Source organism: Neofelis nebulosa, chromosome 16 (assembly GCF_028018385.1).
Source record: "Neofelis nebulosa isolate mNeoNeb1 chromosome 16, mNeoNeb1.pri, whole genome shotgun sequence".
NCBI classification, from domain to species: domain Eukaryota; kingdom Metazoa; phylum Chordata; class Mammalia; order Carnivora; family Felidae; genus Neofelis; species Neofelis nebulosa.
In genome coordinates, this window is record NC_080797.1 from 55,256,279 (window position 1) to 55,281,653 (window position 25,375).

The window sequence follows — 25,375 nt, forward strand, 5'->3', positions numbered from 1 at the left end:
CCCACCTTCCATTTCTGAATTTATACTCCAGAGAAAATTTCTTCTTTTTTTATTTTTTTTTTAATGTTTATTTTTGAGAGACAGAGAGACAGAGTGCAAGCGGGGGAGGTCCAGAGAGAGAGGGGGACACAGAATCCAAAGCAGGCTCCAGACTCTGAGCTGTCAGCATAGAGCTCCACACGAGGCTCCAACTCATGAATGGTGAGATTCTGACCTGAGCTGAAGTCAGACTGAGCCACCAGAGAAACTTTCATATGTGCCCATGTTCATCGTTCATTATAGTAAAAAACTGGGAACCCCAGGTCTCTCAGCAGTAGAATGGATACATAAATTGTGGTATATTAATACAGTGGAATATTATAAAATAATGAGAATAAACAAACAATTCTACAATGAAATACGGATGAATTTTACAAACATAATGTTGAGCAGGATGCCTGGGAGGCTCAGTCGGTTAAGTGACCGACTCTTGATTTCCGTTCAGGTCATGATCTCAGGGCTGGTGAGTTCGTGCCCCACGTCTGGCTCTCTGCTGACAGTGTGGAGCCTACTTTGAATTCTCTCTCTCTCTGCCCCTTCCCTGCTCATGCTCACTCTCTCGCTCTCTCTCAAAATAAATAAATATACTTTAAAATTAAAAAAAACATAATGTTGAGCAAAAAAAAGCCAGACACAAAAGAGTATGCTTCTGGTTATATAAAGTTCAAAAATAGGCAAAACTCATTTGTGGTGGTAAAAATCTGAATAATGGTTACTCTGAAGGTAGGTAATGACTGAGAGAGGACACGAAGAGAGGTATATCCATTTTGTGTTATACATAATAAAAAGTATACCTTAAAATACATAAAGAATGAATCCATTTATATAACTTCAAAAGCAGGCAAAAAAAGTATATTTTTAGTGATACACATACAGTTGACAACTTTTAAAAACCTTGGAAAAATGATTGGGAGGAGGGAAATGAGTGGGATCAGAAAATAAACAGTTTCTAAGACACTGGCAATGTTTAATTTCTTAATTTGGGCGATGGCTATATGCTGTCCTCATTGTTATTACTGTTGTTATTAATTAAAATTACACTTATTTTCTATATACTCTTCTATATGTATGATACATTCCACAATAAAAGAATTTAAAATAAACCAAACCAAGCAAACAAAAGCATGCACCTTTAAAAGAAAGAGAAGCAGAGCATGGCATTAAAATAGTAATTTTAGAGCTGTAAGAGGTTTCAAAATCATCTTGTCTAGCCATCTCAAGAAACTGAAACAGAGGCCAGAGAAGTTAAGTAACTTACAGTGATTCAGTCAATTACAGACCCTAATCTAGAACTTAGTAAACCTCTTGGCTTCTTGACAAATGCTCCTTCCACAGACCCACCGTTTGATCCATCCAGTTCTAGTTTCCCATTATCTTCCAGAATCACATCTCTTACCTGCACACATCAGAAAACTTACCTAGAGCATCTACTTTCAAATGCCCCCTCTCTGTAAAGAGAGCTTTCATACTATTCTTACTTTCGAATCTTATAATAAAAAAAAATAAGAAGAAGAAACGGGAAAAAAAAAGATAACTTACCTATGTTACAGCTTTCTTTCCCTCCTAAATTAGAAATCTTTGTTGTAGGGAAAGGAGATCAAGAGAGATTATCCTCTCCTCCACATATACTCCAGACACTTTGAAAACCACTCAAAGTATCTAGTAGTACAGAAAGGGACCCAGGTATTTTGCCTTGTTAATACAGCTCTCTTGCTTCTCTGTATCCCACGGTATAGCCACACCAACATGCAGGATGACTTTTGGGCCTTTGAGACACAAAAGAAAAAGGGAAGGGTCTAAAAATCGGTAAAAGAAAACTCTTCCACTTTATCTTTGTCCAAGCACGAGGTTTCCTCTGGGAAGAGTGAGCTCTTCTGCCACCTTGTGACACAGAATGACAATAGTGGCCCTAGATATTTTCCTACCGCTGCTCCAAGGGTGCGGCAGCACTGGCATCTAATGTGGCATCTAGGAAAGAATGAATCTATAGAATACTTCAAATAGACAGACGGTGGGGGGCAGTGCAGGGAGAGTGTCTAATACCAAAAGGGAGCAGAGGATCACGTAATCATGTTAAGGTAATAGTAAGCAAAAATCATGAAACTCACGGAAGGCAATGGAGCCCCTTTATTCTCCCTACCCACCTGCCCTCTGCTAAGAGAATCCGGCAACTGCAGCAGGGAAAAAAGTAATGCTCTAGGTTCCAGTGTTGCTCTGGAACAATAAAGATCTGAGGCACTTATGTTCCCTCCACTCAGTGGCCTCTCTGCTCCTTTACATAGCAAAACATCTCAAAAAAGTTACATACACATTTTCACCTCCAATTCCCTCTCAGCCCTTTCCTGCTTCCGCCACTCTGCTGCAAGTGCTGTCACAAAATTGTCAAATGCACTGATATGGTCTTTATTATACACAACCTCAACACAGCATTTGACCAGCTGATTCCTTCCTTGAAAGACTCTCCTTTATTGGCTTCTATGCCATCTACCCTCTCGATTTTCTCAGCTCAGATGTCACCTCCTCAGGGAAGTCCGCCCTGACCACTCTAAATGTAACCTCTGCTAGTAGTTCTTCACCTTATCACCTGTTTGCTACTTCACAACTATCACAACCTCTAATTATATTGTATTTGCATTTGTATATTATCATTAGCCCTCTGCACTAGTTTGTTTTCAACTGTGTTTATAGTCTGCTTCCCATCATTTCATGTGAACACAGACTTGGTCTGGCTCACTGCTAGAATAGTGGCTGGCCACAGCACTTGTTGAATAAACAAGTGAAAGGCACCATGGTTGAAAGCTCAGCACTTCTTCCACATTTCAGGCAACATGCTATCCTTTGGTGACACCTCTTTCCATTCTGTTTCCCCATCAAGATTTCCCTTGAGCTAAATTCAGCCAGATTTCAACCTGAATTAAAATGCCAGGAAACAGGGTAATATCTAAATTCTGATTTGCCTTGGATCTCATGAACTCCCTCATGGAAAGTCCCTTGACTCAAGCTCCCTTCACACCATTATCAGAGTGTCAGGCTCCAGGACCTTCTTACACATAGTCCAACCTATGTTGGCTTCAATCAATTAAATTTACAGTGAGTAGAAAGACTGCAAAGACTCTTGACTTAGGCAGAGGATCTGAGTAGATCTTCACTTCTGTTGTATGATCCACCTATCTATGCTATCACAAAGTCTACAGAGTATACTAGATATATATATATATATATATATATATATATATATATATATATATATATACTCTTTGCTAAAAGACACAATTTTAGAAGAATTTTCAGGGGCACCTGGGTGGCTCAGTCAGTTGAGTGTCTGACTCTTGATCTCAGCTCAGGTCATGACCTCACAGTTCATGAGCTCAAGCCCCATGTCAGGCTCTGTGCTGACAGCATAGGGCCTGCTTGGGATTCTCTCTCTCTCTGCCCCCCTCCCAAATAAATAAAACTTAAAAAAAAAAAAAAGAAAAATCCTCAACAACAGTCATCTGTCTAGGAAAGCCTTCCCAAACTTCAGACAGAATCACTCTCCCAGTGTTCTTAGCACTTCCTCACCACCTCTCAATGCAACAGTCATGGTGCAATGTGGTCTACCTATACTCACTTCACTATTCAGGGGTGTGAAAATGTGAAAAACTCGGTAGGTATGTTTGTGCTAATGCGAGTTTATGCATGTAACTGAATAAATTCTAGGGATTATTTGTTTGGAATTCTCTAGTTATAGAGGAGAAAACTGAGATTTAGAGAACTCAAGCAAGTTTCTCAAGGTGGCATAGTTAATAACAGGGCTTACGCTAAAACCCAATTCTATCAATTCCTAGTCCAGTGCTCTCTCCCATATAATTCACTAACTCATTCAGTCCTAGTTTCCTGCTCTAGTCTTGAAATCACCTTGCTTAATAGAAATCTCTACATCTCTTAATGTCAGTGTATAAATCTGTAAGCCTGTGTCAGTGAGCATGCACGTGAATGTCTATGTGTCCATCTGCAAGCATTTGCAAACCTTATTACTGAGTGTTTATGTCCTTCATTCTAGGGAAACCTCTAGGTAATTACAGTTCCTTATGTTGGCACCAGCAGTGAAGTCAGAGGAAGACTTTTTGAGTCAATCATTAATAGGCACATTTGGTCCTCTCTCCAATCACCTCTATTACTAGGTCTTAGGGAATGGGGCAAAATAGTTAGGGTGGAACCAGACTCTCCCAGGGTCAAACTTGGTTCCAGGGCAGTAAGAGCACCTAGCATGAAAACTAAGGGGCTATTTAAGAAGCATGTGCTCAAGCTAACATGGATACCATCTTGGTTTTCAGCCTAATCATTATATTCTGTGATGTTAGCAAGAAAGGTAAGAACAGGGAGCCTGGGTGGATCAGTCAGTTGAGTGTGTCCAACTTCAGCTCAGGTCATAATCTTGCAGTTCATGGGTTCGAGCCCCGCATTGGGCTCACTGCTGTCAGTGTTGAGCCAGCCTTGGATCCTCTGTTTCCCTCTCTCCCTCTCTCTCTCTCTGCCCCTCCCCCACTCACTCTGTCTCTCTCAAAATAAACTCTAAAAGAAAGAAAGAAAGAAAGAAAGAAAGAAAGAAAGAAAGAAAGAAAGAAAGAGAGAAAGAAAGAAAGAAAGAAAGAAAAGCATTTCTGTAACCTCGTATCTAAGAAAATCCAGAGAGCCCTAGAATGTGTTTGCGGGTCCATTCTACCAGATAGAAATAAAGCCACTATTCAGTAGGTGATATTTTACGGTCATCCCCCGTATTCTCTTTCTTCTAGGCAGGACTGTAACTTATTTAACTCAGATAGTTGTTTCATGTTGAGAAGTCTTTAGAGAATGTGATGCATCCTTCTGTCTTATTCATGTAACTAACATTGAAAGTCCTCTCAGTGATAGATGGCTTTCTTTACTGGAGGGTGCTGTCACAGTTTCAGTATTATCAACACCTAAGACTCCCAAATTCATAACCCTTATAAGATGCTGTCTTTCTTTTTCTAAGGTGGTACATCCAAACAGTTGGGGATGCTCTTAGGATAGGAAAGGTCCGAGTAAGGGTGGGAGGGTGGAATGGTACCATTTGCTGCTCTCTGATAACTGTTTATTTAAAACATGTTTTTTTTCAAAGTGTCCAAACATTTCATCTCTGAAATTACCTAATCAGAGTTAAGGCCAAACAGTCAAGATGTAGCATTCAAAGTGCAGTTCAGTACATTTAACAGATGAAGAAAACTCACTACACCTTGTGAGTTATGTGCCAAAAGCATAAACTATGACCTATAATGGTTTCATGGAAACCTGAAGAGATACCTTGTTCAAAGTTACCTTTAATAAACTTCCAAAAGGGTTTGGGTTTTGTTGGTTTTGTTGTTTTGTTTGTTTTTGTTTTTGTTTTGTTTTTTTGAGGCCAGGAGAGAGGCGCAGAGCGGGAGAGAGAGAGACAATCTTAAGCAGGCTCCATGTTCAGTGAGGAGCAAGATGTGGCACTTGATCTCACAACCCTGGGATCATGACTGAAGCCAAAATCAAGAGTCGGATGCTCAATTGACTGAGCCACCCAGGTGTCCCTCAAGAGTTTTAATATAAGAAAGCAGGGGCTCCTGGGTGACTCAGTTAAATGTCTGACTTTTGATTTTGGCTTGGGTCATAATCTCATAGTTTGTGAGATCGACCCCACGTTGGGCTCTGTGCTGACAGGTGGAGCCAGCTTCGGATTCTTTCTCCCTCCCTCTCTCTGCCTTTCCCCTGCTTGTGCTCTGTCTCTCTCCAAATAAATAAATGAAATTAAAAAATATTTTAATATAAGAGGGCAGAGCAAGGAGAAGAGATAAGCAGCGCTTGAAGGAATGGGTTGATTAGTCTTTTCATTAGCTTATTAATTTCATTTAAATCAATTTTACCTTTTCTTCCCCCTAAATGTAATGGATTGGTACTCAGTTTTCTTTGAGCTAGGCTAACTCCTACTTGTATATTGTTAAAATCTTTTATGTTTATTTTTTGAGAGAGTGAGCGAGCGAGCAGGGGAGGGGCAGAGAGAGAGGGAGACACAGAATCCAAAGCAAGCTCCAGGCTCCGAGCTGTCAGCACAGAGCCTGATGTGGGGCTCGAACTCACAAACCGCGAGACCGTGACCTGAGCCAAAGTCGGACACTTAACCAACTGAGCCACCAAGATGCCCCTAAAATCTTTTTTGATAGTGTTTGATCTCACCAATTGCAAGTTATATGAGAAGGAACTGTATTCTTTTGCATCTCCCTCTCCAATACTTGTAATTCTAAAGAGTACCCAATAAATTGTAAATCCTGACCTTTTTTTTGTTTCTTCCCCTCCCGCCCCCCCCCCCCCCCCCCCCCCCCCCCCCGGCGAACTCAAAGATAGCAGCTGCCATGTGGAACAGCTGCCTGGGCTCTTCCCAAAGGATGTGAGAAGGGATGTACTAATGCAAGGTAGCGAATGGGCCCTTTCTGAAAAATCATTTTGTCATTCCAGATACTCTGTACCTTTAAAAGAGGCCCATCTCCCCTATTCCCAGCCCAGATCTTAAATATCTTATTTTTTTAAAAAATTTAATGTTTTATTTTTGAAAGAGACAGAGTGCAAGCAGGGGAGGGGCAGGAAGAGAGAGAGAGACACAGAATCTGAAGCAGGCTCCAGGCTCTGAGCTGTCAGCACAGAGACTGACGCTGGGCTCAAACCCATGAGCTGTCAGACACTCAATCGATTGAGCCACCCAGGCGCCCCGATAGGTCTTCTTTTGAGAATGGTTATTTGAATTTAATTTATATTGAATGCAGACCGTAAAATACTTAAACTGCACAGATTTACAGTGAAAAGTGCTGATAGTGTGGAGCCTGCTTGAGATTCTCTCTCCCTCTCTCTCTGCCCCTCCCTGATCGCTAGCTCTCTCTCTCTCAAAATAAGTAAATAAGCTTTCAAAAAAAGTTTGATAGCTATTACTAAATTACCCTCCATAGCAGTCACTCCATTTTGCATTTCTACTCACACTGTGAGAACGCCTGTTCCCTCTCAACTGCTGGGGAATGGTTCTTGACATCAGCCTTAAGTTTCTCTGCTCTCCCCTCCTTTCCTTCCCCTACCCATTCTTTCTGTCTGTCAAGTAGTTTATGGTTTTGGCAGTTTCCCTTTACATATAGGCAATCCCCTCAATGCTACTGTTGCACTGCTGGAAAAATAAAACTTGACACTTTTAGAGAAACTGAGGGTTCCCAGGTAGAATAATGGGAAAAAAAACTTTAAAAACTACAATCTGTTTAGAGAACTAGAGATTGGCAAATAAGTGGATTCTTGGGATGTGGCCTAGGTACTGTAAATTATATATCCTCACATGACATAAATGTTTTCATTCCCCTGATTGTGCTTTCTAAGTTCATATGGTAACAATGTGGCGGGGAGGGGAACCCTCTTATTAAAAAGTTAAAAGATTCTAGCTCAGTTGGTTAATCGTCCAACTTCAGCTCAGGTCATGATCTCGTAGTCTGTGAGTTCAAGCCCTGCGTCGGGCTCTGTGCTAACAGCTCAGAGCCTGGAACCTGCTTCAAATTCTGTGTCTCCCTGTATATCTGCCCCTACCCCACTTACATTCTGTCTCTGTCTCTCCCTCTCAAAAATAAACATTAAAAAAAATTTTTTTAAAGATTCTGATAGTGTTTGGAGGTTTTGGTCACTTGATATTCATGTAAAGTAATTCAACCAGATTGTTTTCCTCCTAACAGTTGACACGCCCCCTTAAGTCAATGGCAGGTATCAATAATAGTGAATTTAAGTCATTCTGGAGTCTAGAGCCCTCTCTACAGGGTGGATTTTATTTGGATATAGTGTGCATTGTAGGACTCAGGCAATTAAGGGAACTATTTCTTAGAAATTTGGGACAAGGAAACCTGGGAGATTAAGGGGGTGGAGGGACGCCAGAGATCAACCTGATGTAATTCAAAAATTTTCCCTGGGTATGTTTCTTCCTTCTTCCTTCATGGCATGGTGATTGCTTCCTGAATGCAGAATTTAAGCTAATACCCTGCACTATGTGAGTCAGTCAAAGAGATTAAATGGATGTTTATGGATTAGTTTGCAGACCTAATTGTTATTCACAACACATTTCTATGGAACAATGATGAATTCCAAACAACCAACTTGTGAATGGACTTGTGAAATAACACTCATTTAAAAATGTGAAACTGCCTATTCTGAATTTAAACTTACATTGAATGGCAGGATGTCAGACTCCAAGTAGGGTAGAAATAAAAATTAAGGGGCGCCTGGGTGGCTCAGTCGGTTAAGCGTCCGACTTCGGCTCAGGTCATGATCTCACAGTCCGTGAGTTCGAGCCCCACGTCGGGCTCTCTGCTGACGGCTCAGAGCCTGGAGCCTGTTTCAGATTCTGTGTCTCCCTCTCTCTCTGGCCCTCCCCTGTTCATGCTCTGTCTCTCTCTGTCTCAAAAATAAATATTTAAAAAAAAATTAAATAAATGGTCAAATATACAAGGTCATAAAAGAGATGCCCTCTAAAATTACAACACTATGGTTGACATCAGTCTGCACAGAAAGCTGTCCCAGAAACAATCAGAAGACAGTTTGTGAACATGTGCACAGAACAAAATAGGAATTTGAAACTGTAAGGATGAGAATGTACTACAACAGTTAGTCGTCAGAAGACGTGGTTCAACATGGAACGTAGAAAAATTTAAGAAGAAGACTATTTATTACTGTTTATGGAATTTGGCCAAGGAAAAGATCCTCTATTACAAATATTCTAAAATTTCTTTCTGGTGGAGAAAGATGACTCATTAGGTCTTTATCACTGATAATTTACACCATCTAGTTCTTATTGCTCAGATTCTGTATTAGTCAAAAAATTCTAATTAGATTTCAAAAGAACCTATATATTTAGAACAAGGTACCTAGAAGAGAAAAATCCTACCTGATCATTTAATGGATACATTCTCCTATGTAATTTTTTAAATTTTACTTTATTATTATTATTTTTTAGAGAGAGTAGGCGTGCACAAGTGCAGGGTAGGGGCAGAAGGAGAGAGAGAATCTTAAGCAGGCTCCATGCTCAGTGAGGAGCCCAATGGAGGCTGGATCTCATGACGCTGAGATCATGACCTGAGCCGAAACCAAGAGTCAGACACTTAACCAACTGGGCCACCCAAGCACCTCTCCTATGTAAGTTTTTTTAAACTGTAGTATACAGATTTAGTATATCGATTGGCTCTTTGGAATTTGATTAGTGTGAACTAACTCCTAATGATTGTTAACCCCATGTGACACTGGGGTATAGAAGGAATATCACCAAATGAGTGTTTATTCTGTTATTAATGATCATTTCTGACAAGTTACTTAATTTCTCCCAGTGCTTAGTTTCTACAGCTGTAGAATAGATTTGGCCAGATGATATAATTTCTAGATATAAAAAGGGAGGTTCAGGTCTGAAGCACAAACTCAACAGAATTATGTAAGGCCTGCCAAATAAGCTCTTTATATTATTACAGAAAAATCTCCAAGAGAGATTTCCATTTAAATATATATACCTAATGTTCCCTATTTAACATAAATTCTTTTATGATAAAGTAAAGCATCATCTCATCTCCTAAATTATCCATTTCATACATTTGGAGTTTGTATGCCCTTAAAGGGGCAGTCTTGCTCAAATATCCTTAGCTAAAGAAAACGTAATACTGCAACTCCAGCATCACTGGGAATGGAGTGCTTGGATTTACAGATGTCCTCCACCTAAATGCTCAATTACCTAACAGATGAGACTTACAAGAACTGCCAACATAGATGGACGTTAATTTCAAAGCTTAGGCAGAACTGAAAATACACTGACAGATGAAGCTAATTTAAGTAGACTCTGAAACAGGGACTCCAAGGAGGTAGGAAGACATGCCATATTGAAATACTATTATCCCTGTGGCTAGAGGGCACAGTTCTACTAGAGGATCACTAGGTTTTTCCTTCTCTTTCAGTCATAATATCACAAAGTTTGCAAAGTGTTTTCACACACGCTTCCTCATTTTTGTTTCTGATCTTCACATTACCCCGTGAAATAGGTAGACCAAGAATTACTTTATTATAACCATCTTACAGAGAAAGGAAACCAAAACATGTGGCACTTATGTGACTTGTCCAAAGTGAGATTTGTTTATCTTCCATCTCCTCTGTCTCATGAACACGTTATCACTTCGGAGAACTGACTGGCACCGTGCTGAAAATACTTCATATAATTTCGTTTTTCCTTTTGAACCTGTTTGCTCTCCATCTCTGCCTATCTTTGCCAACACTGTCTTCCTGATTAAAGTGAAATCAGGGACTATTCCTTCCTTTGTAATTTCATGTGCAGTGCCCAGTACTCTGGCCACTGGCCTCTGAAGTCAACAACTATCATTTTCACATGGACTTAATCAAGACTTGGGAAAGTAATTTAGAAAAGTCAAGTAGGACTTACAGACCTTAATAAGCAGTGATAAGACACCATTAAAAATGAAATAGGAACGAACCAGTGTATGAATTGGAGTAGGTCAATTCTGGAGCCAAGTGAAGTTAGTACCAGACAACAGCCAGAATCCATACATGTCTCAACACTTCCACAGCTGGTTTAAGTCACCATCGTCTTTCATTTGGATTTCTGCAATAGCTTCCTAACAGGTTACTCTGCTTTGACCCTTGCCTCCTATAGTCTAACATAGCAGTCTAGTGATCCTTTTAAAAACAAACTCAACCATCACTCCTCTGCTCAAAACCTTGCGATGGATCCCCATTCAATCTGAATAAAAGCCAAAGTCCTTAAACTAGCCTCCAAGTCTCCTGATATAGGCCCATTTCCTTTAGAAATTTCGTCCCCTACTACAGTGCTCTGTACTCACTCCATTCCAATCTCACTGGCCTCCTTGTTTTTACTCTAAAACTATAATATGTCAGACACACTCATTCTGCCTCAGGGCCCACATCACTCCCCCTAGGTCACTGCTTTCCTAGGCCTGTGCTTAGCCAATCCCTCACCTCCTGTAAGTCTTGGCTTACTTCTTATTTTTTCAACGAAACCAGCCTGTATCACAGGTTGCCCAGCCACTGCCCACTCACTCCCCCAGACTGCTCCCTTACCTTGCTATGCCTTTTTTCTTTTTAGTAGCACTTACTCCCTTCTAACATACCATAAGGTTTACTGTATTTATTGTCATCTGTTTCCCAGTCTCCCCTCAACCTTCCCTCCCCGTTGCTTGTTCCCTTGCTCCAATGCATCCAACTGATATAGCCAAAGTACTGAAGCAGCCCTGGTACAGAATAGATAGCATTTAAAAATATTTGCTTTCTGAAAGAATGAAATTGAGGAGTGCATGAAGCTGGGTGGTCTTTCCTTCCTCCAGTTCTCTCTGCTTTCCCCAAACTGCTCTCAAAGTAGTTGACTTAGACTCTAGTCAGACAGACTTGCAGCAGTCATTAAGGCAAATTATGGTATTTCACATCATCCCTTGGACTTTGGAGCCAACTTTTTTAAAGGAGAAAACTTTCAGGGGCGCCTGGGTGGCTCAGTCGGTTGAGCGTCTGACTTAGGCTTGGGTCATGATCTCGCGGTCCATGGGTTTGAGCCCTGCGTCGGGCTCTGTGCTGACAGCTCAGAGCCTGGAGCCTGTTTCGGATTCTGTGTCTCCCTCTTTCTCTGACCCTCCGCTGTTCATGCTCTCTCTCTCTCTGTCTCAAAAACAAATGTTAAAAAAAATTAAAAAAAAAAAAAAAAGGAGAAAAATTTCAACAGTGTTACACCCTCCATCATTATTATTACAGGCTGAAGAATGATAAACAAGGTATGGTCTACTCCCTCACTCTGATCCTACGTTAGTCAAAGCCTCATGGGGATTTACTCCATATCTCTGTCCTCATTTATTCTTGGCATATTTTGTGTCCACACCCTAAACCTATGGACAGATCAATGGGGCCACATTAGAAGTTTAGTATCAGCTGGGTAGAGATAAGGTTTTGTCAGGTACAGCAAAGGCAGGATGAAGTTTTCTTGGTTGTCTTTTCATTGCTTCTTTCTTGTTTTATAGCTTGTTTACCAGGGACATCCCAATGTAAGGTCTATGAAGTGATGGGGACTGCATCAGAGACTTTTCCCACCACCACCTCCATAACTCCTGGGAATAAAGAAGGAGAGAAAACTACAAATATTGATTTTTCTAGCCCTTTGAAACAAGGTACAGAATAAGTAGGGGTGAGACAAGAACAGAAAGGAAAAGAAACATTTTTAGCCCCAACATAAGTTTGGGTCTTCTAGGATTTTTTGGGGGGTTGAGAAGTTACATGGAGTTTACACTAGAAAAATCACTCCATTTCTTATGGAAAAAAATCACCTTCTCTATAAAGAAGATCCCAGAAATAGTTTGACACCATTAATAAGCTTTTACTTCCACACAAGTGAGCCTGCAGCCAGATTTAGGGACAGAATGAATTGTATTTGTGTGGTAGGTGATTCCAGCAATTGCATGTACAGGCAGACAACATTTAAACACTAAGCATCATTACAGTGAGGACAACAACCAAGAGCATATTTTCATCTGCACTGTTTTTAGGAAATGGCTCTCCCTAAATTGGCCATGACACAAATTCTGTAGATTTCAGGTTAGGTTACATCCCAGTTCCAACAGGAGAAACGTAAATATAACATTAATAATAACAATGCATATGAACCACTTGCCCCAAGTTTGCCTTTTGACCCAAAAGCAATGCCAATTCACCTTTGTTCCTCCTCATCCCTTACTAAAGCCAAGAGGAGCATGGGAAAGGTGATTTTCTAATCACATACAGTGTGTCGGTCAAGCACAAGGGGAGAGACCCTGAGAGGGAGTTGTTGAAAGACAAGTTCAGAACTGCTGTGCACCCACCCCTCTTCCTTCCCTGAAAGCAATGCCAAGAATCATTCCTACTTGGTTATGACAAATCTCAAATCCCAGAGAAGGTGACTTATTGCGAAGAGGCTGAAAAGAAGGTTAGAGCAGCACCCATGATGCCCACCCCACACCTGACTCTTGAGTCTGAACTGGAAATCCAGTCTATTGCCTCTGAATCAGGCTGGGCCTAGTAATCTGAGGAGCCAGAAGACCTTCAAGTCAGAGGGTCAATCACTTCCCTCTCTCAGGTTCTCTCTTCTCCCTCTTCTACTCATCTCTCTCCTTTTAGACATAGAGGAGAATCTAGAGAAGAGGCAGAAATGGAGTACTGTGATCAAATTTCTGATTGCTGTTTCCCTGTTGTTTAGTGGAGTCGCCATTATAGTGTTTGCCATTTTTGAAGTCCCATGCCCTGTAAGTTTGTTGATGTATGGAGTCCCTGGACTTGATCTATAAAGACTTTCTTCTGTTCCAAAGGCAGGTTGGCATAATGAAAAAAGCATGGACTTTGGAGTAGACCTGCCACTCACACTCACTAGGCTGAGTGGCTTTAAGAAAGTTGCTTGACTTCTCCAATGTCATTTGGCTCATCTGTAAAATGGGACTAGTGATATTAGCCTCTCATGGCATTTTTAATTAAGATCCTGTGTGAAAGGCACCTGGCACATAGGAGGTGCTTGCTAAATTTGAGTTCCTTTCCTCTGTTGTATTTGGACATTCTCTCAGGAGGAAAGATCCAATGGGACTGAATATTTTCTTTAAAAAAGATGATTTTCTTTAAATGCCCTGACAGGAGGTTTGGAAAATAACCAAATGCATACAAGCCACCTGAAATTAACACCATTTTCTCCCTTCAGGGTCAATGCCGAGGAGCCAGAGAGCTATGCCAATGCCAGAGGTTGTGCAGAAGGCAAAGGAAGGAAGGCCAGGAACCTGAGGCAGCTGAATCCCAGCTTGAATTTCAACCCAAGAAGGAAAGTGGTCTCTGTAGGGTTTACGTCTTTTGCTGGGAAAAAATGAGGTTAATATACACATGCTGGGAGACAGGAAGTTGTTTCAGTTATGAAGCAAATGTTGCTAATTCTTTTATGTGTCAGGAAATAGGTAGGTATTTGTACTACTGTTTTGTTTTCTTAACATCAGCCCAGCCATGGGCACCTGGGTGGCTCAGTCAGTTGAGCGTTCAGCTTTGGCTCAGGTCATGATCTCACAGTCTGTGAGTTCGAGTACCATGTCAGGCTCTGTGCTGACAGTTCAAAGCCTGGAGCCTGCTTAGAATTCTGTGTCTCCCTCTCTCTCTCTGCCCCTCCCATGCTCATGCTCTGTCTCTGATTCTCAAAAATAAACAAATGTTAAAAAAAAAATTAAAAAAAAAAAAACAGACATCAGCCCAGCCATAACAAAATAGGGTACTTATTGAAAATACATTATTTCTGAGCCTCAGCTACAATCAATCAGAATGTCTAGAGTGGGGCCAGGAATCTTACTTTTAAGATTTTTTAAAATATATTTTTTAATGTTTATTTATTTTTGAGACAGAGAGACACAGAGAGCAAGAGAGAGGCAGAGACAGGGGGAGACACAGAATCCGAAGCAGGCTCCAGGCTGTCAGCACAGAGCTTGACATGGGACTTGAACTCATGAGCCATGAGATCATGACCTGAGCCAAAGTCAGACACTCAACTGACTGAACCACCCAGGCGCCCCTTTACTTTTAAGATTTTTAACAAGCTCCCTAAGTAGAAGTGGATTTACTGTGAAATTAATGAAGCTTAAACTTCAGGCCCCATGGGACTTGTATAAAGCTTGTATCTAACTTTGTATTTTTAAAATTTGTATTCTTTTTCTTTAAAAAGGGTACCCTCAAATTTTATGAGTTCAGAACCCACAGCATACGTATCCATCCCTGCTCCTAGATAACACTCATATATACAACAAAGTTTAGGAACCACTGCACTGCAAAGTTTGAATACTTAGCAAAGCAGCTTCTTTCCTCCCAGCCCTTGGGTTTCCTGACAGCATCATAAGCTCATATTGCCCTCTGGGGTCTAAAACAGACACAACACCACTCTTTCAGCATGGCTGCTTTAAAGCCAGTTTCCCTGCCAGAAGTGTACTCAGCCTTTCAATTCTAGACAGTGATGTGTGTCTTCTCTACAACATCCACAATCCTTGCTAAGATGAGGTCTCTGATACTTTTAAAATTAAAGATGGGGGCGCCAGGGTGGCTCAGTCAGTTAAGCATCCAACTCTTGATTTAAGGTCAGGTCATGATCTCACAGTTTGTGAGATCGAGCCCTGTGTCAGGCTCCATGCTCATTCATTCTCTCTCTCTCTCTCTCTCTCTCTCTCTCTCTCTCTGCCTCTGCCCTGCTCACTTTCTCTCAAAATAAATTTTAAAACTTTAAACAAATAATCCAGCACAGTGTACTAGAAGCTGAATAAGTTCTGGAGATCTAACACATAGCATAGTGATTACAGTCAACAATAATGTATTATATACTTCAAAATTGCAAACAGACTAGATCTTAAATGTCTTTACCACAAAAAGAACCAATAATTATATAACATAATAGAACTGTTACAATGGTAATCATATTGCAGTATATAAAGGTATGCAGTCAACATGTTGTACACAAACTTACACAATGTTATGTGTAAATTATATCTCAATCTTTAAAATTCAAGTACAGCAGGGGCTCCTGGGTGGCTCAGTCAATTGACCATCTGACTTTGGCTCAGGTCATAACCTCATGGTTCGAGCTCCACATCGGACTCTGTGCTGACAGCTCAGAGCCTGGAGTCTGCTTTAGATTCTGTCTCCATCTCTCTCTCTCTGCTCCTCCCCTGCTCATGCTCAGAGTCTGTCTCTCAAAAATAAATAAAACATTAAAAAATAAATAAAATAAAATTCAAGCACAACACTCTTTTCACCTAGGCATGCTATCAGAATATTTTAAAAATATTTTTTAAGTTTATTCATTTTTGAGAGAGACAGAGCGTGAGCAGGGGAGGGGCAGAGAGAGAGAGGGAGACACAGAATCCAAAGCAGGCTCCAGGCTCTGAGCTGTCAGCACAGTGCCCGACACGGAGCTTGAACTCACGAACTGTGAGATCATGACCTGAACCAAAGTCGGACGCTCAACCGAACAAGCCACCCAGGTACCCTGGTATCAGAATATTTCTTATCACAGTGCTTCAGGTACCCAATGCCAACTTACTTGTCAGCTCTGGTGTAGGTTAATATTTTCTATAATTCTGTTTCTGCTAATCTTGGATGATGAGCTAATGTAAATTAGTATGATTTAATCAGATGACGTATATTCAGTTATTTAATCTGCATTATCATTTCTATTAAGCACTGGAAGATATAGGCCTGAACGGTAATCAAAAGTCTAGTCCAGAGTTAGAGATAACCATGCAGTAGCAACATGGATTGAATTTCTCTCATCAACAAAATAAGCTACTAAATGATAAAGGAATTAATAAAAAGAATAAGCAATTTTATAGACATTACCTCATTTGAGCCTCACAAAAACTGTGATAGAGTAGGTATCAACATTTTATTAATACTTAAACTCAGGTTGGGGCGCCTGGGTGGCGCAGTCGGTTAAGCGTCCGACTTCAGCCAGGTCACGATCTCGCGGTCCGTGAGTTCGAGCCCCGCGTCAGGCTCTGGGCCGATGGCTCGGAGCCTGGAGCCTGTTTCCGATTCTGTGTCTCCCTCTCTCTCTGCCCCTCCCCCGTTCATGCTCTGTCTCTCTCTGTCCCAAAAAAATAAATAAAAAATGTTAAAAAAAAAAAATACTTAAACTCAGGCTCAAAGAGGTTTATGTGACACACAGCTCGTAGAAACAGAACTAAAATCTGGGTCTTTTAGTCCTATACTGAAATTTACTGAAAGCCTTCTATGTGCCAAGTTCCCTATATTTAAGAGGCTCATAGTCTATATTCATAATAGCTAAGCATCTAGAAAGTACACAGAAAATCAGATGGGACATGGAATCAGATATACCAAGAATAGAATGGGATTAGTAAAAAATATTTGGTCCACAGAGACTCAGATCTGTCTCTTTTCAAACAGTGAGATTTTGTGGGTCTGATTCAAGAAATGAAGTAGAATCCCTGTACATCTGGGATCCAAAGTAGATCCACACTCAGGGCCTTTTCCATTCAAGGCAAACAGGTTAAGCAAGGGGTGGATGGGCTCTTTGCTAGAGGCTTATAGGGCCCAACCAATTGTAGGTTCTCATGCATAAGTGCGCCTTGCTGATACTTTCTCAGTGTAAATACAATAACTTTTTGTAGAATTACTGGCTAACAAAAAGGGAAAATGATGTGTACTTGGAATTAAATGGGGTTTTGTATTAAGCCATCTCTTTGTTGGTACATGAAGAAATACCCATTTGCATTCTTCTTTATCTCTCATATTTCCTTTCAATCTCTAGGTTGGATGAGATGCTCCCAAGTCATCAAGTCCAAAGAGAGCTGCAGGGATCACTGTCATCCATGAGACATACTTCTGAAAAGTTCTTCTCTGCTTCACACATTGAATGGAGGATACTACACTGACTTCTCCCTATTATTAACCAATGTCGGCAGGTTCTTCTGAATTTTACACTCGTATCTTCAGCGAGGACATTACAAGCAAACAGCAATGCCACACCAATGAAGAAGGAGCCTGGGCTTAGCAGTCAGACTTACTCTCAAGCCATTGCTACTGACTTAGTCACAAGCCTCTGAGATTCACTCTGTCCATCCACCAAAATTGGGTATCTTTTCATCCCATCCAATGAGAACAAAAAGTCTTCCCTCTGAGCACTATGAATGGACCCATTGCTCTCTTTGACAAAAGGTTTAAACATAGCCTCCAAGGAAGCGGGCAAAGCAGCCACTAGTGTGGTACAGTTCACTAACTCCTCTGTTAACCTCACAGTTCATTTCATGCTCACTGGCTCTCAACCAGCTTAGGGTGGGGGGTTCCTGTGTTCCCAAGCTGATGTTCATAGGGTTATGCCTTAACCTCTGCCACCACATGTAGCTATCCACACACTGGTGAGGGGAGTATAACCCTGAGCATTCCAGAAGTCCTCCTTCTAAGTCATCCCCAAGGGGCTCAGGGACTGCATACAAATAGGACACATGTGAGGTCTCCTGATAATCCACAACTCTTCCAAGTGGGCCTGACATTACACCCTACATGTAATGGTGAGCTGTGTATATTTTGAACAAGGATTCCAGAGCAAGACAACTATGATGATCTTTCTTACAAAGCCTCTGAGAAAGTCTGACCTGCTCAAGTAAGAGTCTGGTGAGGAAGCAGGACCAGCTGATGTTAAAGGGAACAGGTTAAAAAAAAAAAAAAAAAAAAAAAAAGGAACACCAGGAGGGATAAACTGTTGTTTTGCTTTTATTATAAGTGTCTTGAAACCATTCCATTTCACTTTGGTGAAATGTACCTGTGTTTCTAAGTTAATTCTGTTTTCTTAGTTCTCTGATAAAAACCACACACAAATTGTATCCTTCTCTCTTTCACTTCAAGTACCGTCCAAAAAAGTGATTCTCAAAACAATACCAACAAGGGAAAATATCTTGTCCTGAGCCCTGATTTGAGATTCAAGCGGATCCTGGAAGAGATGGAACAGATACAAAGCATGGAAAATGAAAGTTTTGCAAATACAGTAGGTAGACAGAGCACTGGGGCTGCTGTTTGGATAAGTGAGTATGTTATTTGCATCCCACCACTGATTCATAACATCGCCTCCAGTTTATCCTGCCATCTGTGGCTCCGTCTAACCATGAGATGGTAGGGGGCAGGGGAGGGGAAGCTTGCTCCTTCCCCACACCACCAGGAAGGACGATTAAAAAAATATTCTATACTTGAGAAGCTTTTGGTCTAGGACGGATGCCTACATTCATCTTCACCCTTCCCAGACTCACCCACGGCAGAATATCCTTTAACCCAGAAACATGAGGTTCCCCAGGAGGCAAAAACTGTAGCAAAGTTTACCCTTCTTAACTCTTCTGCAAGAGTATAATTGGGTAACATCTGTACTGACTTTATAGAAATTCACTGAGGGAGGGCGCCTGAGTGGCTCAGTAGGTTAAGCATCCAACTCTGGGTTTTGGCTCAGGTCATGATCTTACCCTGGTCAGCCAGATATCAGGCTCTGTGTTGACAGTGTGGGGTCTGCTTGGGATTCTCTCTCTCTCCCTCAATCTGCCCCTCCCCCACTCAAGCTCTCGCTCTCTAATAAATACACTTAAAAAAAATCCGCTGATGGAATAAAAATGGTTTATTTTGCTTTGGGAACAACTGGTTTCCTCCAACAATGCAAGGTTCCTCTGAGGATTTTCTGACTCCCTAATTAGTTAACAGTTTTGAATCCCAATTACCAGTAGAGATCTTTAAAAACTGAGAGATGGTGGGTGGGGTGCCAAGGTGACTCCTCAGTTGGTTGAGTGTCCGACTTTGGCTCAGGTCATGATCTCACAGCTCATGAGTTCGAGCCCCCACATCAGGCTCTGTGCAGACAGCTCAGAGCCTGAAACCTGCTTTGGATCCTGTGTCTCCCTCTCTCTCTCTGCCCCTCCCCCACTCACACTCTGTTTTTCTCTCAAAAATAAATAAACATTTAAAAATTAAAAAAAAAAAAACACCTGAGAGATGGGAGAGACAGAAGGGAAGGGAGAACTCTCACATGGACTCTGGGATGTGAATTTTAGTCTGTAGATCCTTTCACAGCAAGGCATGGTTCTCCCTGTCACCACTAGAGGCTCAGTTAGACTCAATAAAACACTGTTTCTAAGGAATGCCAATTATTCCTCTGGGAAGTAACAAGCCAGCACGATTTTTAACATTTATTTTTGAGAGACTGAGATACAGAGCGTGAATGGGGGAGGATCAAAGAAGGAGACGCAGAATCCAAAGCAGGCTCCAGGCTCTGAGCTGTCAGCACAGAGCCTGATGTGGGACTCAAACCCACAAACCATGAGATCATGACCTAAGCCGAAGTCGGACGCTTAAGCAACTGAGCCACCCAGGTGCCCCAAATCAGCACGACTTTTATTGCAAATTCATTCTCATTACATTACCACACATTGTTTCTTGATTATTAAAGTACATTCTTATTATAAAAATTTTTAGGAAATACTGGAAGGCCAAAGAATTAAAAAAAAAAAACAAAACAAGAAATCATACCTAATCCTCCCTCCCAGGGATAACTAGCTAATACTTTGACACATCTCTTTATAGATATTATAAATATATACACATACATATAAAAGACATGATTCACAAATATCTTATTCTGCATACCATTCTCAACTTGTTCTGCTTTTGGGGCACCTGGGTAGCTCAGTTGGTTAAGTGTCTGACTTTGGCTCAGGACATGATCTCACCATTCGTGAGTTCAAGCCCCACATTGGGCTCTGCGCTAACAGCTCAGAGCATGGAGCCTGCTTCAGACTGTGTGTCTCCCCCTCCCCTGCTCACCTTCTCTCTCTCTCTCCCTCTCTCAAAAGTAAATAAACATAAAAAACTATTTTTTAAACCTGTTCCTCTTTTTTGACTAACATATTACTGGAATGTTTCTAGTTGGCACAAGTATTTTTTTTATTTTTATTTTTTAAGTAATCTCTATGCCCAAATGTGGCTCAAACTCATGACCCCAAGATCAAGAGTTACATGTTCTACTGATTGAGCCAGCCCCTAGATTTTTCTTTCTTTACTTTTAAAGAAATCTCTACACCCAACATGGGGCTTGAACCCACAACTCTGAGATTAAGAGTCACATGCTCTACCAACTGAGTCAGCCAGGTACCCTAGTTGGCACAAGTATTAAGTCATGCTGTTTTTCAAGTCTTAAAGTTGAGAAGGCTGGAAGTCATTCCACCTTTTTGAAGGGCCTAAGTAACCCCAATACTTTCTGACAGGCCCACAGATTGAGGCGGGTAATTGCTTAGGACAGAGAAGGCACATTCACAGAAACCTCCAATTTAAACTTTTAAAGGTATTGCTGAATCACATTAATAGTTGCGACCGTGTGTTAAAAGCATAACTTTGTTCAATATAAAGACTTAAAATATACAACAATTTTATATCCCTGTTTTGCTGTTTCTTCACTTTAAAATTTCTTTTAAGTTTACTTTGAGAGAAAGAGAGAGACAGTATAAGCGGGGGAGAGGCAGAGAGAGAAGAGAGAGAGAGAATCCCAAGCAGGCTTTGCACTGTCAGTGCAGAGCCCAACACAGGCTCAAATCCACAAACTGTGTGTGAGATCATGACCTGAGCCGATATCAGAAGTCGGATGCTTAACTGACTGAGCCATGCAGGCACCCCGTTTCTCCATTTTTAACCTATGATTCATTTATATACCTGTGATCTCAAAAATCAAAGCGACCTATTCTCTGGACCTGAGAAAGGCCTTGAGCAGGCCCTGAGCACCCCTCCTTTTCTCAGTTACTAATTAGAGAGGGACTTAAGGAGGGCTCTATCCTAATCATTCTCTATCCCCACCCTTCTTACTTTAGAGCTTCATTAAGCAGTGTTTAGCAGATTCTGACCTTGAGCATTTTTCCTATGTTTATGTCCAGAAATAGCCATGTTCCAAGGAAGAGTTGCTGTATGTACTTATGACTAGGAGCTAGGAATCCTTTTTTTCTTTGCCTTGGACAGGTTGACAGTCTTATGGCCCCTCCCTCCCTCCCCCTCTGATCCTCCACTCCTGCATCCATACTTCCCCTCCCCTCTCAGAAATGATTCTATTTCTGGAGCTCACAAGATGGCCCCCATGCTGCCCTGAGTCACCATTTATCTTTTTATGTACACTGTCTAGTTCTTATGCTTAAGGCCTGTAGTTGCTGTGTTAATTTGTCTGTATTTTTTTTTTTAATTTTTTTTTTTCAACGTTTTTTATTTATTTTTGGGACAGAGAGAGACAGAGCATGAACGGGGGAGGGGCAGAGAGAGAGGGAGACACAGAATCGGAAACAGGCTCCAGGCTCCGAGCCATCAGCCCAGAGCCTGACGCGGGGCTCGAACTCACGGACTGCGAGATCGTGACCTGGCTGAAGTCGGACGCTTAACCGACTGCGCCACCCAGGCGCCCCTTGTCTGTATTATTTTGAATCCAACCAACAAAGCACTATATTCATAGCAGACACTCAAAAAAAATGTTGATAATGTCATACCACTAAATGGATAGCTGAGGGTAGCATAACTTTCTAGAAGAAAACAAGGTAATCTTTATTTTATTTTTTTGAGGTATCTTTATTTTCAATCAAAACTGCTTTTGGTTACCAGGTAGATGCAAACCAATGAGAGCCCATCCTAGAATTGTTGGTAACATTTGAATTCATCTCTCTGAACTTATATTCTTTTCTCTCATATTTATCTCTTCATCTTTCTTTCTCTGTTTCTTATTCTATCACTTTTCTTTTTCCTTTCCTTATTTAGTGACCTGACTTACCAGGCATCTAATAGCAGAAATTTCCTTTAATCTGAATTCCTAGGGAACTTGGACCCATACCTATAGCTAAATTTCAGGTTTCCAAAGCCTTTTTTTCTAACTAAACTTCCTTAATGTGGTACCATGTAGCAATGGGTGAGCCATGGGTTGTAATGCACAAACTTTTACCAGACTTGTGAATTTGCGCCACCCAGTGGCTGAAGTTACTAACTTCGTCCTCTGAAAAAAGTGGGCATAAATAAATGTAAAACAAGCAAATGCAAGCAAATGTGAAGTCTGTACATATTACTGGCCTAAAGGGGGGAAAAAGCATTCTTAACAGTCACATTCTATTTTAAATCTATTTTCTAAAATTATTATGAAATAGGATGGAGAAGAATATGTTTAGAGGTATAGTGTCATGGTATCCACATAATAAGATGATTCCTAGAAGACTCTCCAAGGATTTATTCAGGTCACTACTTCTCCCTAATGTACCAGAAAAGAAGAGTAACAGTGCAGACTATACTATAAAGTCCTTATTGCTCCCTAGAAGAATCAAACATTCAACAGAAGAGACACTGAATGCATCCCCAGGTTTTCTCCTGCTTGCTTATAACCTTTCCCTTTTTTCATTTGGATTGTTAGCCCTTTTTTTTTTTTTTAAGATTTTATTTTTAAGTAATCTCTAAACTCAACGTGGGGCTTGAACTCACAACCCTGAGATTGAGTTGCATGCTCTACTGACTAAGCCAGTCAGGCACCCAAGTTAGTCATTTTTATTGAGTTATAGAAGTCTGTATTCTTGGCCATATTTTTGGACACTAATCCTTTGTGAAACATGTTATGATCAAAAGTGTATTTCTAAGATGTTATTCCTCAACATGCAGATTTACACATAAACAAACAACTGTCAGGCTCTGAAGCTCTGGAAATCCCATTTGGCTCCACGAATTTGTTTTGACTTTGCCTTCTATGACTGCATTTAAAAAGCTATTTGAGGGGCGCCTGGGTGGCTCACTTAAGCATCTGCCTTCAGCTCAGGTCATGATCTTATGGTTCATGAGTTTGAGCCCATTTGAGGCTCTCTGCTGTCAGCATAGGGCCCACTTGGGATCCTCTTTCATCTGCCTCACCCCACCCCTGCCCCATTCAAAAATAAATAAACTTAAATAAAAATAAGTTAAAAAATAAAAAGCTATCTGACACACTTAAAACTCCCACAAAACTGAACATGTTTCTTAGAAGGATTTCAAGGACTCCCATCTTGAAGGACTCTGCTTTGCCAACGCATACATGACAAAGTAAGGTAGCTGGGTTGTCAGAATGTTCCCACCCTATTCAATTCTTTATGGCTGGAAGAGAAAAAAAGCAGGTCTCACAAAGCTACTACTACCTGTCATTGTCTTATTCTGAAATTAAAACAGCTAAGTAATGCACAGGTTCAATTTCAGAATGATTTATTTAGGTATTTTTTTCCTAGACATTTGTAAGGACTCCATAGTGTTGCAAAGAATTGCAACATGCAGCAGCAATAGCTAAACTCTTTGGTCTATTTTCCACTAAAAAGCACAGAGCTCTCCAGGGTAAACCATAAAGAATCTTTGCCCAACATTTTTATTTGCCTAAGCACAGGGAAGATGGACTTTTGACAGAACATAATCCATGTGCCAGAGTAACATCACATTAGGGAAGCGTGGCCTCCTTTTCTGTGTTGTCACTGTTTACCCTTTCAGCTTCCTTCTTCCCACCTAGATAGGAAATGATTTCCCATATCTATACTTTCAATGAAAGTCTTTGTCTCCTACCCACTTATTCTTCCTGGGGGATTAAGGATTAAAAGGATACCTCTTATCCTCTAACTGCAGATAGTAGCAATAGCTAACATTTCCTCCACATCCATCCTACACCTCTACTACATAAGAATAAAGGCTCTGTCTTCTGCTAAAGTAATGTTAGGAAAACAAGTAGGTTAAGGAGCACATTGCTGGCCTAAACTACCACAAGAGCCTCTATTTCCCCATGGTTGCTCTCTTGCCTCTCTTTAATCTGCACGCGGTTCTCCACCCTGTAGCCAGAATGAGCTTTTCAACATGCTAATTTGATCGTGTTACTCTTCTGCTAAAAACTATCCAGTGACTTCCCACTGCTATCAGGACAAAGCCCAAAATCCTTAAGGAGACAGCTAAGGCCCTAAATAGTCTAGCCTGTCTTCCTCTCCAGCCTCATCTCCCGGCATTGTTCCCCATACTCTAGCTTTGGCCACAGTGGCCTGGCTTCCTTCCGCTTGTCTCAGAGACTATGATGTTCTCTGTGCCTCATACACTGTTTCCACTCCCTTAGCCTCCGCCTTCCCCTTCCTTCACTACTGTTTGCCTATTTAACTCCTACTCATCTTTCAGATATTGGCTTAACAGCCACCTACTTCATAGAGCCCTCCTTGACCTCCCAAACTCCATTAGGTTTATGGTGTAAATTTCCTCCGTGGTATTCATCTGTTTGTAATTGTTTTCCTGTGGCATTTGATGGGAGCCTCTCTCATAGGTGAGCTACACTAAGAACAGGGGACCATGCCTGTTTAACTTACATCATGTCCCTAGTTCTGCAGCTGTGTCAAGATTCTAAAGGAATTTTCTCATATTTTCTGCTTTTAATTTTTATATTTTTATTTAAATATTTAATCCATTTGGATTTTATCTTGATGTGAGGTACACACTGGCATTTATTTTTTCCAGATTGTTATCCAATTGTCTGGACCACTTATTCAGTAGCATACCTTTATTATATATTAAATTTCTATATTTATTTTGGTATACTTCTATACATTTTATTCTGTTACATCTGTCTTTCCATATGCTTGTATAACTGGTACCTTTTTTTTCCCAAAGAGAATTTTTTTAACCTTTATCTTTGGCTTCTCTGTAATATTTGGCACTGTTGAATTCATTTTCTTTGATGCACTTTAGTGCTATATTCCTAGATTACTGA

At 40.9% G+C, this 25,375-nt stretch overlaps 2 protein-coding genes across 3 annotated transcripts in view; one reads left to right on the top strand and one right to left on the bottom strand.

Annotated features, from left to right (window-relative positions):
* The window catches only part of ACACA (acetyl-CoA carboxylase alpha), a 280,594-nt gene that overhangs the window by 244,249 nt on the left and 10,970 nt on the right, over positions 1-25,375 (bottom strand). The window lies entirely within an intron of this gene.
* C16H17orf78 (chromosome 16 C17orf78 homolog) lies at positions 4,333-19,179 on the top strand. The gene is given in 6 exon segments (XM_058704881.1): positions 4,333-4,389; positions 6,398-6,479; positions 12,099-12,245; positions 13,234-13,352; positions 13,796-13,906; positions 17,387-19,179. Coding segments are annotated over 6 exon segments (594 nt in total). The 3' UTR covers positions 17,465-19,179.